The following is a 19049-nucleotide window of genomic DNA, read 5'->3' on the forward strand; positions in this document are numbered from 1 at the left end:
GTGGGTTATTACTGTCAGAAAACGCTCCAGGTCTTGTATCACCCCTGCGGTTCTCGTGTCTCATCCTCACCAAAAGCTTCTGTCCCGTTATACCACCATACAGAAGGCGGGCTTGCGGTATCCACGCTCTACGCACGGAACACATTTGCGTCGGGAACGCAGTTCCCGACGCCTCACGTGGAAGTTGCCATGGAGACTACGTCAGTGGACGCAGCATCTTCCACGTGATAGAAAACGTGTTGGGTCACGTGACCATCTTGGTGCCGGTACTTCAAGTACTTAATGATCTGGCGCCCACTTCTCGCTGCTTCTGATCCAATAGTGACAGTGGTTTTTCTTGCTCGGATTTTGTGGTTTTGTTTGATCTCGGATTACGTTTACTGGATTGCTCTTGGATTACCCTTACCTGTTCTTGTATCTTGACCTTGGATTGTTTATGGATTATTCTTGCCTAGTGATTTGGTTTTGTCGAATTCGGACCTCGAAGCTTGGGAGACCTCTTACCTTCTTTGTTTCCTTCCTTCCTTTTCCCCCTCCAATCCCTTCCCTGTCCTTCCCCAGGGTGCTGTAGGCGTCCTCGTGCCGGCGGGTATAGGCTTGGTGCTGGACTAGAGACTTCCTGAGCACCTTTTAGGCGTCCTCGTGCCGGCGGGAATAGCTGGTTGCTGGACTAGTGACTTTCTTACACCTTGGATTGTTTTGGTCCACCGAACAGAGGGCAGATACCATCACACTGTTCCTACAGGAAAGAAGAAGAACTTTGCCAGGGACGTTCACTTCCAGGGAAACCAGGGTAAGAAACCTACCTTTCCTTACCATTTTTCTTACACTCATTCTCTGGTACTGATTGTCTTTTTTCTTCTTCTGGTCTCCAGAGTACACCAGTATAGAGGACATTCTTGCATGAAACACTTCTGGTTAAACCGTTTTCTGCAGGTTAGTCTGTTGAGATTTTGTTACGTGTTCTCTTGAAAGGGGTGTATTTGATTGTAATCAGTATAATATTCTGCAGTCGTTGGACGGAACCTGGAACCATCATCTACCGGGAAGTTGCGGGCCGCTCAGCTCTACGATCCCAACGACTCTACACCATCTTCCGATCAATTGGATTCTCAGACTGTCCTTTCGTACTCCTGAGAATCACATTGGTAGGAAGAAATATATTCTTCACGACGGGTCAACGCGGAACCAGGCTCCCGGATTTCTGACAGAATCAGAAGCCATATTATGGATGCCGCGAATGACCCGTTGGCCGTTTTGGTTCAGTTAGTGGCCGACCTACGTGCCGATATGACGGCCACCCAGGCTGACACCCACCGGCGCATTGATGAAATGCAAGCTGGTATCAGGGAAGTGGTTACAGGAATACCATCTTTGGCCTCCGCTTCCGCTTCAGGTCAGGCAGGGCCTTCGGTCAGACCTGATTCTACGCATGTGTACATGGCCGCTCAGTTCCCGCTTGCTCCCCCAGAAAGGTTTACTGGGGATCCAAAATCCTTTCGGACATTCATTAACCAATGCAGACTGCATTTCTTGTGTCGGCCTACCTCGTTTCCTGATGCGACTACAAAAGCAGCCTTTGTCTTATCTAACCTTGGAGGTATGGCCGCGGTTTGGGCGAATCCTTTGTTGGAACAAGGCAGTCCGCTGTTGTTCGACTGCGATGCATTGATCAGTGCTATGACGAGGGTGTTTGATACTCGCTACAAGACTCAAGCCACGGATCTGGAATTGCTGAATCTCCGTCAGGGGGACACTCCTTTATTATCGTATTTGGCTAAGTTCAATCAGTTGGTGGCTGAAACTGGTTGGCCGGAAGATAAGAAAGCCGCTCTGTTCTATAAAGGACTGTCGGATACGTTAAAGGATACCATAGCTACGGTTCCGGTGGTTCCTACGTCCTTTCCTGATTTTTTGGATCTAGTACTCCAGATTGATGCCCGACGTACCGAAAGAAAGGGGGAGAAGAGAATGATTACGGTCAATACCACTATATCCCCAATCCCTGTTTCTGGCGGTGACGAGCCTATGCAAATTGGGGCAGTAAGGGGCCCGTTAACGACAGAAGAACGAGAACATCGTAGACGGAACAATCTGTGCTTTTATTGTGGTTCCTCTACTCATCTGCTTAGTGCATGTCCAAAGAGACCCCGCAAGTCGGGAAACGCCAAGGCCCGGTCGTAGAAGGAACCCCTACGCCGAGCTCTTCCCTGCAGGGTTCCTCGTTGTCCACGCCTTTTTATATTGACGTCATGTTGAGTTACGATCAGGTCACTCCTTGGAGTTCTGCAGCTGTTCTTGACTCAGGGGCAACCGGTAACTACATAGATGCCCAATACGTTCGGAAATGGGGTATTCCCTTGTTGTCAAAAAGTGTTCCGGAGGTAGTCAATGCGGTTGACGGTTCAACCCTACTTTCGGGGCTTGTTACTGAACATACCATTCCGTTGTTGTTAACTATTGGCGCCGAGCATTCGGAAACCATCACATTTGACGTCATTATGGCACCGCAATACAAACTCATCCTGGGTTTACCGTGGCTCAAGCTTCATAACCCGTTCGTTAACTGGGAGACCGGGGTTATCGCTTTCAGTGCTCAGCAACGTCCTCGATCCTGCAGTTCCCTAGAGTCCATGTATGAAGTACCTGAAGCTCCTAGTCGGGCGTTGTTGAACTCTGTGGTTACAATCGGAGCTGTTGTTAACACCGTATTACCTGTCGAATACACAAGTTATAAGGACGTCTTTGACAAGGGGAAAGCAGAGATCCTGCCGCCTCATCGGCCCTACGATTGCCCCATTGTTCTCAAACCGGATGCCAAGACACCTTCGGGACGTATCTATTCCCTTACACAAAAGGAAGAAGTCGTCCTTAAAGAATATTTGGATAAAGCCCTCGAGTTAGGTTTCATTCGACCTTCTCACTCTCCATTTGCTTCACCGCTATTTTTTGTACCCAAGAAGGAGGGGGACTTAAGGCCTTGTATTGATTATCGGGAACTCAATGCAGGTACTATCCGTAATCAATACCCGATTCCGTTGATTTCTGTCTTGCTGGATCAGTTAGGGTCTTCAGAATTCTTCACCAAATTAGATCTAAGGGGTGCGTACAATTTGGTCCGGATACGTCGAGGGGATGAGTGGAAAACAGCCTTTAAGACACGATATGGCCTATTCGAGTATTTGGTGATGCCATTCGGGCTTTGCAATGCCCCGGCCACATTCCAGAATTTCATCAACGACGTTCTACGCGACATGATCGACAGATTCGTTATTGTCTATTTAGATGATATACTCATCTATTCTCCATCCATGGAAGATCATGTACGTCATGTTTCACAAGTCTTACAACGCTTGCGGGAGCATCATCTTTTTGTCAAGCTGGAAAAATGTGTATTCCATGCGAGTGAGGTCGAGTTCCTTGGATATGACATCACCAATAAAGGAGTGCAGATGAGTAGCAATAAGGTGAAAGCTGTCTTAAACTGGCCTGTACCAACTTCAAGGAAAGAGTTACAATCATTTCTGGGGTTTTCGAACTTTTACAGGCGGTTCATTAGACAATTCTCTTCGATTGCTGCACCCCTCACCGAATTGACCAGTAACAAGAAACCTTATTTATGGAACGATAACGCCCAAATAGCGTTTGAGTCTTTAAAAGCCGCGTTCACTACAGCCCCAGTGTTGCTACACCCAAATGTCAAACGTCCTTTCGTTGTCGAAGCTGATGCTTCGGATGTTGCGGTAGGGGCTGTCTTGTCCCAAACCTGCGCTGATACCAAGGAGTTGCATCCAGTCGCCTACCATTCGCGCAAATTAACGCCCTATGAGCGTAATTACACCGTTACTGAACGGGAATTGTTGGCCGTAAGGGACGCATTTATGATCTGGCGTCATCATCTCCTTGGGACGGAATTACCGGTCCAGGTTTTTACTGACCACAGAAACCTGTTGGCGTTGCAGTCCCTGACGTGCACCACTGCGAGACATGCCCGTTGGCATGAATTCTTTTCCATGTACAACTTTAATTTGACTTACCGCCCAGGTGTCTTGAATTCCAAGGCGGACGCGCTATCCAGAAGCCTGGGTAATGATGGTTCACGTCCACAGGATGGGTCTTTGTTATTACCTACACAAGTGGTCTGTAGTTGTGTTCTACAACCCACTTTGAAGTCAACGCTCCAGAACTGGGTTGATAAAGAGCCCACAGAACTGGCAGACTATAACATGGATATTCTGCATGGTCTTCCTTATGTCCAGGGTCGTGTTTTTATGCCTGATCAGGATACCCGGTGTACAGCTATTTCTTTGTGTCATGACGCTGCTATCGCAGCGCATCCTGGTTCCCAGAAAACTCTTGAACTCCTCAAACGCTGGTGTTGGTGGCCTTCCATGCGAAGAGACGTCTCGCAATATATCTTGACCTGCGCCATCTGTGCCCAGTGTAAGTCCCATTCAGCGAAACCTATGGGGTTATTACAACCATTACCAGTGCCAGCCAGACCTTGGGCGATGATTACCATGGACTTTGTGGTGGAGTTGCCTTTGATTGATGGTTTTGATACCATATGGGTGGTGGTTGACAGCTTTTCTAAAATGTCTCTCTTTGTGCCTTGCCAAGGTCTGCCATCAGCTGCTAAGCTGGCAGAGTTGTTCTTGCGACATGTTTTCAGGTTTTTTGGGTTGCCTGAGATTGTGGTTTCTGACAGGGGGTCCCAGTTCACGTCGCGTTTTTGGAGGCATCTAATGTTCTCTTTGGGGGTAGATGAACGGTGTTCTACAGCGTTCCATCCCCAGACGGATGGTCAAACAGAGCGGGTTAACGCTACCATGGAGCAGTACCTCAGGTGTCTCATCCTTCAACATCAGGAATCCTGGCTAGCAGTTCTGCCTTTGGCGGAATTCGCGTACAATAATTCCAGCCATTCATCAACGGGAACATCGCCATTCTATGCCTTGTATGGGCAACACCCACGCACCCTTCCTCTTGATTGGAAGCTACCTGAGGATTGTCCGGCAGTTCAATCTTGTATCAAAGATCTGTCTCTGGTCCGTGATAGGGTGCTGGAACATCTGAATCAAGCACAAGAACAGGCGAAGAAGTACGCGGATCGGAATCGCCGTCCTGCACCCGTCTACATTCCAGGTACACGGGTATGGTTGTCCACTAAGAATCTACGCATTCCAGGTCGACGATGCTTGTTGCCACGTTTTGTAGGTCCTTATGTTATAAAGGACGTCTTGAGTCCATTGGTGGTCAAATTAGAACTTCCGCACTCTTGGAAGATACATCCGGTTTTCCATGTGTCCATGGTTAAGCCTTGTGTAGACAGTACCAGGATACCGGCTTCTCCGTCTCCGATATTGGTTCAAGGGGTGGAGGAGTATGAGGTCAATTCCATTCTTGATACCAAGGTTTCTCGTGGTACCAGGTATTTCTTAGTGGACTGGAAGGGTTACGGTCCGGAAGACCGGACATGGGAACCGGAGCAGAATGTGCATGCCCCGTTGTTGGTTTCCCAATTTTTGGCCTCTCGGGGGCATGGGGGTCCTTTGGGGGAGGATACTGTCAGAAAACGCTCCAGGTCTTGTATCACCCCTGCGGTTCTCGTGTCTCATCCTCACCAAAAGCTTCTGTCCCGTTATACCACCATACAGAAGGCGGGCTTGCGGTATCCACGCTCTACGCACGGAACACATTTGCGTCGGGAACGCAGTTCCCGACGCCTCACGTGGAAGTTGCCATGGAGACTACGTCAGTGGACGCAGCATCTTCCACGTGATAGAAAACGTGTTGGGTCACGTGACCATCTTGGTGCCGGTACTTCAAGTACTTAATGATCTGGCGCCCACTTCTCGCTGCTTCTGATCCAATAGTGACAGTGGTTTTTCTTGCTCGGATTTTGTGGTTTTGTTTGATCTCGGATTACGTTTACTGGATTGCTCTTGGATTACCCTTACCTGTTCTTGTATCTTGACCTTGGATTGTTTATGGATTATTCTTGCCTAGTGATTTGGTTTTGTCGAATTCGGACCTCGAAGCTTGGGAGACCTCTTACCTTCTTTCTTTCCTTCCTTCCTTTTCCCCCTCCAATCCCTTCCCTGTCCTTCCCCAGGGTGCTGTAGGCGTCCTCGTGCCGGCGGGTATAGGCTTGGTGCTGGACTAGAGACTTCCTGAGCACCTTTTAGGCGTCCTCGTGCCGGCGGGAATAGCTGGTTGCTGGACTAGTGACTTTCTTACACCTTGGATTGTTTTGGTCCACCGAACAGAGGGCAGATACCATCACACTGTTCCTACAGGAAAGAAGAAGAACTTTGCCAGGGACGTTCACTTCCAGGGAAACCAGGGTAAGAAACCTACCTTTCCTTACCATTTTTCTTACACTCATTCTCTGGTACTGATTGTCTTTTTTCTTCTTCTGGTCTCCAGAGTACACCAGTATAGAGGACATTCTTGCATGAAACACTTCTGGTTAAACCGTTTTCTGCAGGTTAGTCTGTTGAGATTTTGTTACGTGTTCTCTTGAAAGGGGTGTATTTGATTGTAATCAGTATAATATTCTGCAGTCGTTGGACGGAACCTGGAACCATCATCTACCGGGAAGTTGCGGGCCGCTCAGCTCTACGATCCCAACGACTCTACACCATCTTCCGATCAATTGGATTCTCAGACTGTCCTTTCGTACTCCTGAGAATCACATTGGTAGGAAGAAATATATTCTTCACGACGGGTCAACGCGGAACCAGGCTCCCGGATTTCTGACAATTACATTGGCAGTGCTTGTCAATATTGTGAGCACATGCTTCATGACTGTTTTACAGAGACAACGCTGGCTTGTATTGTGGGTATCAGGATCATGAAGCTTTATTTTTTATTGGCAGTGCTGTCAAACAATGGAGAACAGTTATCACAAAGTGTCTTTTATAGGTGCAATGCAGACATATTTTGTGGGCACAGGCATCAAGTATTTCAAGTATTGAAAATGCTAATTTTTACTGCTGGCGAACTGGAATCTTATGAAATTTTTCATGCGTTACACTGCAGGACAGATTCTAATCATATGGCTACTTAACGCTTTTTTTTAGAAAATGTTTTTAAAATGCACAATTTGATCTCATTTTAATTAAAATTGCTCTTGTGGAGAGAACTCCTCAAGCCCACTTTGGTTGGTTCAAACACCTGGGGGCGAAATTTGGAGGAAATATTTATGCCCCTAGAGCAGCATTGTCCAACTCCAGGCCTCTCACAGCTTTTCAGGATATCCCTCATTAATATTCATGAGGAAAAATGTGCCTACATTTAAAATCATTGGATGCAAATTTATCTCAGGAATATTATTGAGGGTAATTCTGAAAACCCGACATTGAGACCTGGCCCACAAGGCCTGAGTTGGAAAACCCTGCCCTACAGTAACAAAACATGGATCTTTGGGCCTCATTACACGGTAGGTGGTGGACCAAGGTGCTATTAGCACCTTTGTCCATGCCGGTAAAATACCGGCACCGCCTTGGAGGAAAGGGGAATTACCGCCCTATTCCAAGGTTGGCGGGCAGTAATTCCCCCTTCCCCCATTGCCCTTCCCCATTCCCATTTTTGCCTCATAGGGCATAATGGGAATGGGGAAGGTGCTAATTACGGTACCGCAAATTGCGGTACCGTAATTAGCACCCTGGTTCCTTTGCGGGTTGGTTTTTAAAGCCTGCTAAAAAGCAGGTGTTAAAGTACCAACCCGCAAAGGGACCTCGTAGTAAGGCGGTAAGGGTTAACGGTCACCGGTACCATTACCGGTGACCGTTAACCCTCAACGCCTTCCGTGTAATGAGGCCCTATGTTTCCCCACAGGCCATTTTTCACTGAAGCCCGGTTCCCCGGGCCTGGTTGTGGCACTACGGGGAAACATAATTTTCTTTGTGCACCCCCTTTCTACCCTTCTCTTATGTGGGGGACACCCCTGCAACCCCATTCCCTCCCCTCCCATCCTACCATAGCCCCTTATCCTGTTTTTTTTCAGGGGAGACATGCCCGCAATCCCCAGTCTGCTCACCCGCCCATCCCGTTCATCTCCTCACGTACCCTACTATGTCTATCACATACACAATTAACCCCGGTCACCCTCCTGACCTCGCACACTCGTCTCCCACCAATTCCTGTTCCCTGCCTATTGTAGGCACAAAATTCACCAGCCACAATTGTACAGAGGTGCTGCCCAAAACCCATTACTATCTTCAAGCTGTTGAATGTAATAAACACACTGAGCCTGTTATTCAGTATTTTCAGTTAATTATGACATGTCATCTGAGTAGTTAAAAAAGATGAAACCTAAATTCACAATAATTTTTCTACTCATTTCATTGGACTTAGAGTGGGCAAACATTTTGATACCACGTTATCTCAACATATAACTTGGCATAGTGGTGTGGTGTGTACATTTTCCCTTGTTGACTGCCTCTGTACATATACAAACTGAGGGTTTGGGCACTATATTGACTACGTTTTTTGTAAAGAAAGTTTATATTGTCAGGGTTGAGGAGAATGCAACTGTCTATTGGCATAGTTGAGAAACCAGCTGTTTAAAGGGGGCATACAGGACGATCTGACGGCAATCCTTTCGAACAGGGTGGGCATCTATATCCAGTAATTTGATTGGAATCCATGCCAATGGCATAAGCAAGTGGGAATTTGTTGGCAAAGCCGGCAGTGGTGTGTGCACCTAGACAGCTAACCACAATCCCTGGCAAGCATGCAAGCACTTACTTGGACATCTGTTGTCAAACATTTGGCCAAATGAGAGTAATATCCTCCAATGCAGTTTTTTTAGCCAACAGCTCTTAGCTTTTTCCTTGTAGTTCTGCTTTTACCTTATAAATATGGCCATCAAGTGCCAGGCTGGAGAGCTCGCTTGCTGAAAAAAGGCCAGGGCAGGCCCAAGAATCACACATTTGACAGGGGGACACTATTCGCTGACTTGGTTACACAGACTGATAAGTCAAGTCTTTCCAGGAGAGTTAAACTGTTGAGCCTCGCATTCTTGCCGTATCTAGGCGACGTCACATCACAGCTACACTGTGTGCAATTCCGGGGCTTCCCTTTTACAAACCAGAGCTGCTTTAGTTCTACTGGTTCACTGGGAGTGAACTATCGCATACTCCCGTAACGCATTAAAGACGTGTTATTTAACCTGTACCATAGCCGCAACAGCACTACCTGGGCCCCTCGTCTCCGTTTGTGTACCACTTCCCTCCTGTCTTTGCTGGTCCCCCACTTGGTTCCGTCCCCCCTCTGCCCATGCCCCGCCACCCCCCAGTAATATCAACAGGACTCATATTGTGCGTGGAAAAGGCGGCAGCTGCTTTATTAGACAGGAGGCACCACCACCCTCCACATTCCCCGTGGCACATCAGAGGTTATACCCCCGCCGCCGTCATATTCAGTGACTGCACAGTCCCTTGTGGTTTCTGACAGCCCTTCCAGCCTGGATGCACCATGTACCTCCACGGCAACAGTTGCCCTGTAAAGTAAACAGACAATTCAACATTGTACATTCAACCACTTCTGGTGTGGGCAGGCAAGCTAACGATCTCCTCCGCTGTAGTGGTCCTGGCAGAGTGGGTGCCTCGCTGTGTGTGCTGCCTTTTATATGGCCCTTATGGGGGTGGGGGGCAAGCCTTCCTTCTCCCCCCCCTTTCCTGTCCTCCCCACCTAAGGTGCCTTTTACTCCTCCACCTTCCTGCTGCCTGAAGCCCCTCTGTCTACCACTGCAGCCCTTGGCTGCTTGTGGGGGATCGTGGGGGTGGAGGGGGGGGCAGGGATCATTTGGGGCACGTAGACCACCGTGGCTAAGGTAGGGGACACCCGGCCACCCAGGCGTCCCTTCACTCGGCGCGTTCCCTATATGGTTGTCAACGTTAATGTGCAGAATAACCGTGCACCTGCAAAAGAATACAAGTGTAAGTGCACGTGATGGTGATCTGGTTTGACTAAATAGCTCGATAGCCTTCTTGCATAAGTGTGTGTTTAACCTGCGCGACACATCCGTCTTTTATCTTGTGAGGATAATACGAGGAGTACAATTGGGTTAGCTACATGGGCGTACATTATTGCGGCTCTGGGTCTCCCAAAGGGTTAAACTACTGGATTATTATCGTCTCTTGTGCATGTTGGGATCTTGTGCATCTTGAGATGTGCAGTGTAAAATGGGCGTGGCTAGCTCTACACATATAGTGCCAACGCGGAGGCGCTGACGCTCGGTCAAGGGTTCCATACTCCTCCGGCCGACTCATACCTTTATCCTTCCCAGGTCGTAAATGGAGTACCGCATATCTGGTAACACTGGTGCTAAACTAGCAGCACTTATCAACAAGCGCACTGAAGCTGGAAATGACTGTATGCGGCGGCAAATAAAAGCGACCAGTCAATAGTGTAAATAGTGTGTTCACGTTCCTGTTTTTAGAAGGCACGGTTCCACTTTCAGCAATACTTTACAATCTTAATTTTTGCTTCACACCTGTGGAGTGAAACACCTCCCCGCCACCCTGCTATGGTAACTAAATGGCCATCTCCTTGAGCAACCTCGCCTAATCAGCGTCAAGCACCCCCCCCAAAAAAAAGCCTCTTCCAGTATTTACTGCCATAATATTTATGGAAACACAGGCTGTGGGAGTTAACGTTCCAGGGCTGAAGGAGGTACAAACCCCTCCCCTTCTTGCAAAACCCTCGCTGCGTCGACACACCTATCTGCCTACCTGCTGTAAACTCCCCAGCCACCTTGCTTCCCTGTTTTGCTTTGACTGCTGCCGAGCAGGGCCGTGCCCCGCGCTTGGGACGCGGAAACCCCAGGGCCCCCAGCTCCTGACGCGGCTCCTAGCTTCCTTCCCGGCGGGCCTCGCACGCGGCGAGGGTTGCCTGTGGGCTGCGTGTGTGTGTGATATTTTCCTCGCGCGCCTCTCTCTTTCTGACAGGCGTCCGCCGCTTCCTGGATCACGGAGGGAGGGAGGCAGGCGCGCGCAGCTCCCTCAGCTGTGTCCGGAGCGCGCGGCGCAGCCCGGGGGTGTTTGGCGAGGCTCTGGTCAAGGATGTGTCAAGGCTCGGGCGCTCTCCGGGCGGAAGACCCTTTTACAACGAGCTGACGTACGTATACACCATGGTCTCCTTGCACTGCCCGTGAACCTACATGAGGCAAGTGTTGTTTGCTGTCACTCATTTTAAAGTTCTCAACTCCTGCTCGCGTTTCAGGGCGAACTTACAAGCCTGCCCGCACTCGGGGCAACTGAAGTGCCGCATTAATGGTGACGCAGCAAAAATGTAATTTAATTTCTTTGTGGGCACAGCTCTACGCAGGCGGGTGACCGGGCGAAAGGTGTTTTCCTCGCCTTCTATGCATTTCCCGTGCATGTACTCCTCGCAATGAGCAGCCCACCGATGGCGACCACCATGAGGTTCAACGGCTACCTGAAGCTGAAGATCCGCGAGGCCGTGGGTCTGCAGCCCACCCGCTGGTCTCAGAGGCACTCTGTGTTTAAGAAGTCCTCCAACCTGCTGGACCCCTACATCGCCGTGAACGTGGACGAGGTTCGCATCTGGCAGACCACCATCAAACACAGGACCAACAAGCCCACCTACAACGAGGAGTTCGACATCAACATCAACGATGGCAACAAGATGGAGCTGGCCGTCTTCCACGACACCCCCATTGGGTACGATGACTTTGTGGCGAACTGCAGCATCTGTTTTGCGGACTTGCTCAGGAGAATGGGAACGAAGGAGAAATTTGAAGACTGGGTAAGTCGAATTCATGTCCCCAAGGATGATGGGTCAAGCCCAGGCAACTTTGGTGCTTCCTGTGTGGAATTTAATTTGCAACTGCCAGATTGCTTCGCAACTCTTATAAGCAGACACGACAAAGCTAATCTACGGAAATGCGATAGGGCCAATCCTCTGCTTTATTGTTGCTCTGCATCGAACGTATGAATAATTGACTATTGGATGCTGGGCAAATGCGTGCAATCAAGAGTAGACCTGTCACCTGTGTTCCTTCTCACTCTCTAGAAACAGAAGTTGGACAGGGAATTTTGCTCTATTTGGTCTTTGAGCTGTTGGCTCCTCTTTGCAGCAGTGTTGGGCTGTGCGGATGTTAATGTAGGGTTTACCTCCCCCCTTTTTGTTGTGCCAGAGAAGCATCTAATTCTTACCTTGGCATGCCACGCAAGAACCAAGCAACTATAATCTTGGTAGACATGATAGGGGGTGGAAAAGTCAGAAAAAGTGATTCTGCGAATTTCTCTCCCCTGCATCCACACGGTGCAGCGTGTCCATGTGCTGTGTTCTTAATGCACAGCCAGTGGTAGAAGTGTATCAAAAAAAGTAGTGGAACTGTGGTCTCAGCAAGGGAGAGGGCAGGTGGAAGAATAGTGCAACATGTGATTAGGTGTTGTGGCCGGGGCATTCCAATAGTCTAAGTGACTAGTAACTAAGGCACCTATTACAACTTTACACTTGCACAGGGACGTAAATGGACAAATCCTCTCTATAGAATGGTGAATATGGTCGTAAAAAGTAGAGGAATGGTAAACAGAAAAAAATAAAAGTAGTGGAACACTGCTCCCGACCGTTCCCGCTCACTTCGATCACTGTGCCCAGCGACGAATGTTGCAGACAACTGGCCACCCCGCTGAGGTGAATCACCAGATATTTAAACTATGTCCTGGCATACTTTGTACCTCCCACAATCTTGTACAATTCACTGAAATGATCACACATGAGTCCACATTGAACCTCCTAAATAATAATTTCGGTCGAATGTGATGTGGGGTGGCGCACAGTGTGGCGTAGGGAATGCAGCAGAAGGTTTCTCAGCAATCGCCATTGCTTCTCCCAGACGAGAATATCCAAGGAATAGTCCCGACACTTGGATATGCAAGGCCATATTCCCAGTGGATTCTTATCTTTGTGGGAAATTACATTGTCTGAAACTACTGCATTTTGTGGTCATCAAACATCCATAATATCTACCAGCCGAAGTCTATCCTACATACGCAAGCATACACTATAATTAAAGTGACAGTACCAGTATGAAGTGGCAAACACTTGCAAGCTCATGTTCATTATAGTGCAACAAAAATCCATGCGTAGACATTTTGCACATGAATTTTACGCCACGCCATACATTCATTACTTTCTATGCATCGAGGGAGTATGCAACAGAATTTCCATTTCCGCCTCCCCTCATCCTCAAAGCCATTCCAATGAAAGACCATTTACACCAGCATGGCACTTTCATGCTGGCATAAATGCTGCAGACTCCTAGGGAATCCACATGCTTTTTGCACCAGCAAAAAGCAGGCAGATTCAGTAGGAAGCTGTTGTAAACGCTGCTTGACATGCATAAATGGCAGGCAGCATTTACTTAAATTGCACTGGCAAGTGCTAACGGATGGCGTAAAGGAATTTGTGCCTGCTGTTTACACCTCAGTTTTGCAGTTCGTAATCCAAATGACATAACGAAGCACGGCAGGTGTCTAAATGTAAGGCATCCCCTGTGTGCAACCTAGTAGTTCATATACATTTAAAAGAGGGCTGTTTACTATAAGCCACCACGTCAGATAAGGCAGTGACAATGCTAGCATCCTTTCTGAAGCATTGCTCTGCTCGTACCACTGATTGCCAGCATTTCTGTAGAGCTCTGAGGGTGGAAACAGCAACAGACTCCTAGACATATACATGACTTTCTGTTTTTTGTTGGGAGTCATTCCACACCCTATTTTTCTGTGGAAGACCTTTTTCTCATTTTTTGTAAGTGAATGAAGCTTATACACCACTTATCTGTATGCCTGGTTGCAAACAGGCAAGCATTTTGAGCCATTGTATTTCTCATTCAGAAAATGTTTGATTAAAAACAGGTACATGTCACAAGAATCATAAGAGTTCTGGGTTGTTAGCATCATGAGCCGTACAATCAAGGATTTGAAACAAGTAGGGGTGACACTTATAGGTGAATAACTCATTGATTGCCTGTTATCTGCTTTTCCTTGGCATAGTTGCATGTTTGTCCAGGGTCAACTTGAGCTCGTATTGGCATTCTCATAACTTCGTCTCAACATTACTCTTCAATCACCTATAATGGGCTTCATTACGAGCATGGCCGCCATATCCGAAGCTCCCGGGTCGGCAGAGGATTACTTGCAGGGAAAAAAAGCCACATCGGACAGCTTGCGGGGATCAGTGGCAACGGACAATTGAGCAACAAGACTGGAGCCCATGGAAGGGGTGTAGGCAGCACAGCGTTCAGTGGGGGCACAGGAATGGAGGGCGGGGAAGTGGCAGTGCAGGGAAAGTGGAAATGGAAAGTCTCGGGAGGATAGCTCAGGGGCAATGTGCTCGTCTTGAAAGCAAGACGACACATAGCACCACAGGTTCGATCCCCGGGTCCGTGCTTAGAAACCTCTGGTTATTAAGCATGTTATAAATAACCTATCATATAATATTACAGGTGGGGAAGCCAGGTGGGAGGATGCAAATTAATGAAAAGCATTTTTGTTATTTTTCTTGGATACACTGGAGTAGCGTGAAAAGAACGAGGAGGTAGAGAGCGCTGCTGCAGAGGTGTTCGAATGGGCATACTGAAGCCCAGAACAAGCGCTGCCAAATTCTGACACAGTAGGCAGGGGTCGGTCCTGCACAGCCCGGCAACCAGGGGGGGGGAAGGGGCAAGATTGAAAGTGCGAGACACTGGAGCTCCGTTGAGAGTCGAAATGAAGCAGTTGAAGCAGTTCACGGACTGCCAATAAAAGGAATTAATCAGCCGACAGGAAACATTGTGGGGAAGAGGTACGACCTGCCAAGCTCAGACATTTGTGTATGCCCAGAGGCCAGCTGAGAATTGTGCACATGATGCCATTGTGAAGTAACAACGGGCAGTACAACGTTGGCACTTTATGGGGTCCTGTGTTTGGAGGGTGATAATAAAGGGGGTCATAAACCACACTGCAGTTCCCTCTTCCTCCGTTGACTGCAGTTCCCTCTTCCTCTGTTGATACAACAAGCAGGTGACAAATGGTGGCAGCGGTGGGACTGGTGAAGAGAGAACGCCATGAAAGCCTTAATAAAAATACTTAGTGAAGGACAGGCGCAACTGCAACAGGCACTACAGTTTCACAGCCAACAGCCTTAGGGAGACCGGCAGACATTTCAACAGGTGTTACAGCTGCAACAGGCGCAACTATTGGATGCAGCAACCGGGAAAAGACTAGCCTAGGTGCCAGCCACAGTTCTACAAAAATATATACCCGGGGAACGCCCGGCAAATATTTTTTGTCAATTCTTTAGAGTGTTGCTAGAAATGCCCACTGGCCACAAGAGGGATGGAGTCATTATATTGCACCCTTGATGACTGGGCAGATGCAAAGTGCCTATCAGGCGACTAATCCCACGGGGGAAACGTCTTATGTGCAAATGAAGAAAGTAGTGCTAGAAAGACATGGCCTTGAAGAAGAAACATGCCGTGTGAAGTTCCGGGTAGGGGTGTACCGAAATTCAGCTTCGAGTAAGAATTCGGCTGAATTCCACTTGAAAATTAGGTATTCGGTTTCGGCCGAATACGTAATGGAATCCTTACTCGAAGCCGAAGTTACACCAGTACTTGTTGCAGATGGGCTGCAACGTTACTCTGGTGTGCAGCGTTCGCATCCGTACTTATTGCAGATGGGCTGCAGTGACTATGGTGTGCAGCATTCGTCTCGGATGTCTCTGGAAATCAGACTGTTTTTTGGAGTAGAATGAAGACACGAAACACGTAGTGAGTGATCAGAAGTACAAGAAAAAAGTACAAGACGAATTATAATTTGTTGTATTGCAAATCAATGTGTCGTGTCTCGTTGAGTTTGCGGTCTCGCAGGTCGTTCCGCAGCCGGTGCAAAACAAACATATGGTGGCACAGTCTAAGCCTCCTTCGCAGCAAAAGCATAATGCAAGTGTACATTAGTGCCACTGTTGCCGCACGCACAATGGGGGAGCAGGCCCTTCATTTCTGTTGTGTCAGGCACAGACGGTTATGCAATACCGCCACGAAACGGAGAGTCACCAAGCGATATTATTCAGCAGATCAATATCGTTAGATATTGGTCCGTATGTGGCTTTTGACACCAGCCTAGATAAGAAAGGCATTGCACATAAGGGACATTAGGTGACTCGTTGCCATCCAGCAGTGTGTGCGCCCATTGCTGACGCTTGTGCTCATTGCCATTTTGTCTACTCATCTTACACTGCTATGTGTTCTACAGCACACCTTCAGGTGGCACCTGGGGGCTTCAAGGAGGAGCCTGGGTGGGAAGTATATTGATTTCACTAGATCCACGCAGTACCAGTGCATCACAGCACAACTGTGCAACTAACTACACAACTAAAAAACGGCACACTCCATTTAATCACACACCCCAAGTTCACAGCCCCCTTGTCTCAGCACTTTCACCTAAGCCCGCTCTTGGCCACCTTTTTCTGTACCCCTGCTCCTCCAGCCCCCAGCAGCGCTACACTGCCACAAGGTCCCTTGCCAGAAGTTGCAGACCGAGGGGGGGGGGTGGGATTGGAGGGCAAGAGGATGTCATTGGAAGAGCCACACTGTTTGTCAGAGGCATGTTTCAGTCCTGTACGCGAGGGTCTCCTGTTCAGACCCCCTTTCACACGCACCAGCACACTGCCATTCGGCTGTGGGCTGGAGAACGGCTGCGAAAATAAGCATCACCTTTTGCGTCAATTAAATGCCAATGTCTTTATTTGTGCTTGCATTGGAGTTGCAAAGTACTTCTGCAGGGTGGATCTGAATATTTAATGTGTTGGTGAAAAGCGCTGCATTGATCCCTGCTTCGCATTTCAAAGTTGCCTCCTTGACGCTGCTCGGGATTTGCATGTAAATGGCCACTGCCCGTTGCCCATTGTTAGACAAGGCTGCCGGTGATGGGTGGTGGCATTGCTGGGCCATCCTCACTTATATTGTGCTCTTTTCTATGACATGATAAAATAAAGCCCCGCCTTGAGGCAAGTGCTTGTTAAAGACCAAAACTACACCATTCTCCAAAGGGAAAACCCAGATGCATTTGCTAGAAATTACTTTACATTGCAAATAAGTTCCTATATAATCAATTTCCCCACACTGCGACATGTGCATTTTCTGTGGAAAGGAGTGTCACCTCAGTACCGGATCTATGTGTACCACCCTGACAGGCTGTCATGCTGCATATGCTTCTCGGAGCACAAACATGCCAACTTGCCCTTTCTGTGGGAAACGTTAATAGTTCTTAACTTTAATTTGTCTTTCTCCAAATTTAAAATATCCAGCACTCCCTCCAAACGTCTTCCAGTTCCACTTTCACAATCTGCAATTGGTTGTTCCCTCCACACCTGACCATGTGTTACCAAAAAGTGGCCGTTGATTTATTTGGCAATTTTTGTTGTATATAATAAAGTATGCGGCTTTCGACTGAAAACTCCCACACAGCCCCAGTTCTCTACCAAATTTCTCATTGGGCAATGAAAGCAAGAAATAATAAAACTCTTAGTTACAGCTATGATCTATGTATATTCACTAGGCATGTCCTTCAGTGAAGCCCTGTTAAAACAAGCATTGGCAAAGCCAACAGTTTTGGCTTGTTATGCATCTATTGACACATTTCTAGTAGTAAACTACTATTCGGCTCACTATTCGGTTCCGACCGAATACTTTTGCCAACTATTCGGTAGTTCTGGGACACAAAATGATGACGAATGAAACACCCCGGCAGTTGTATTATCAAGAGAAAGAGTTGGCAGATAAATGGCTACAGATGGCAACTACCACCACCAACGAAATGGCTGAGAGGATTGTTTGGAACAGTTCAAATAGGCCCTACCGATTCCAGTGCAACGATGGGTGAATCAACACTTTTGATCTAGCTTGGCAGAAGCTGTCAATTTTGCCTCGGCCCACCAGAAGGCTGAACGAGCAAGAATGATGACCTATGGACAGCCAAGTAGGGTCCTGGGAATGTCCACAGCCACCCTGACTTCGACCCGGCAAGGGACCAACCCCATGAGCTGAAGACGCGAAGGAGACGGGGGAGTTGCAAGCAGAACCAACAAGTCTGTAATTTTATGAGTGTGGGGAATGGGGTCTTAGCGGGAGAATGTGTTCAAAGATGACGAAATCAGAGCCTATGCAGAAAGGACTTTTTGATGTTATGGGGGAAGGAAGCTATCCAGAGGATACTCAAATCACTCCAAGATTACTGTTTCCTTACACCTGTGAGGCAGAAGTAGATGAAATTCCCACAAGAGTGATTGTGGCGTTCCGGGAGTCTCCAGACGGCAGTCAGTGCCCAGCTGGTAGATGGAGCGGGAGTGTCACCGGGGGGAGGTCCGATTACGTGTGTGCATGGGGATGTAAGGACTTATCCTACCAAAAATATCATGGTGAAATTGGCAAGGGAACAACTAAAGATCAGAGCTGCCGCGCTACTTGTGCTCCCTGAACCCCTGGTGGTAGGGTTGATGTGCCAGCTCTATCTAGGATAATACACTGCATAGAAGATAACTGGTTGGAAGGTACCCCCTTTCATGGAGTGAACATCGGGGCACTGCCTTGTCGAACCTGCAAAAGTGCTGAGAAAAGGGGAATGCAGAAGCATTGAAATGAGACAGACAAGGGCTCAGTTACCGGCTGACACAAGAACTAGATCCAACCTTGCGGAATGCCTGGATGGCCATGCAAGAGGAAAGGAAAGGACAAGGACCTTATTTTATCAAGGACAAAGAGTTGTAATACTGGATGGTACCGCAACCCAACGAGGAACCCCTTTGGAAGTTACTGGTACCGGCCAAGTTCCAACCCTCCGTGCTAGAGGTGGCTCATGTACAAGTGGGGGAAGGATATCTGGGGTCTGAGAAGAACGGACAGAAAATCCTGGCCCGCTTCTTTTGAGCCAGGATATATGGACAGATCTCCCGCTTCATTCAACAGTGCATCGAATGTCAGAAGAAAAACAAACCTAATATACCAAAAGACCCTCTACAAACTATGCCAT

At 48.2% G+C, this 19049-nt stretch overlaps 1 protein-coding gene across 1 annotated transcript in view; it reads left to right on the forward strand.

The window, feature by feature from the left end:
• Window positions 1-10772: 10772 nt before the first annotated feature.
• The window catches only part of PRKCH (protein kinase C eta), an 895425-nt gene continuing 887148 nt past the window's right edge, over window positions 10773-19049 (forward strand). Inside the window, exon 1 of the mRNA XM_069638927.1 lies at window positions 10773-11778. Within this exon, the coding sequence (XP_069495028.1) occupies window positions 11404-11778 (375 nt within the window). The 5' untranslated portion in view covers window positions 10773-11403. The remainder of the gene's footprint in view (window positions 11779-19049) is intronic.

This window comes from Ambystoma mexicanum, chromosome 14, assembly GCF_040938575.1.
Source record: "Ambystoma mexicanum isolate Mex_15411 chromosome 14, UKY_AmexF1_1, whole genome shotgun sequence".
NCBI classification, from domain to species: Eukaryota; Metazoa; Chordata; class Amphibia; order Caudata; family Ambystomatidae; genus Ambystoma; species Ambystoma mexicanum.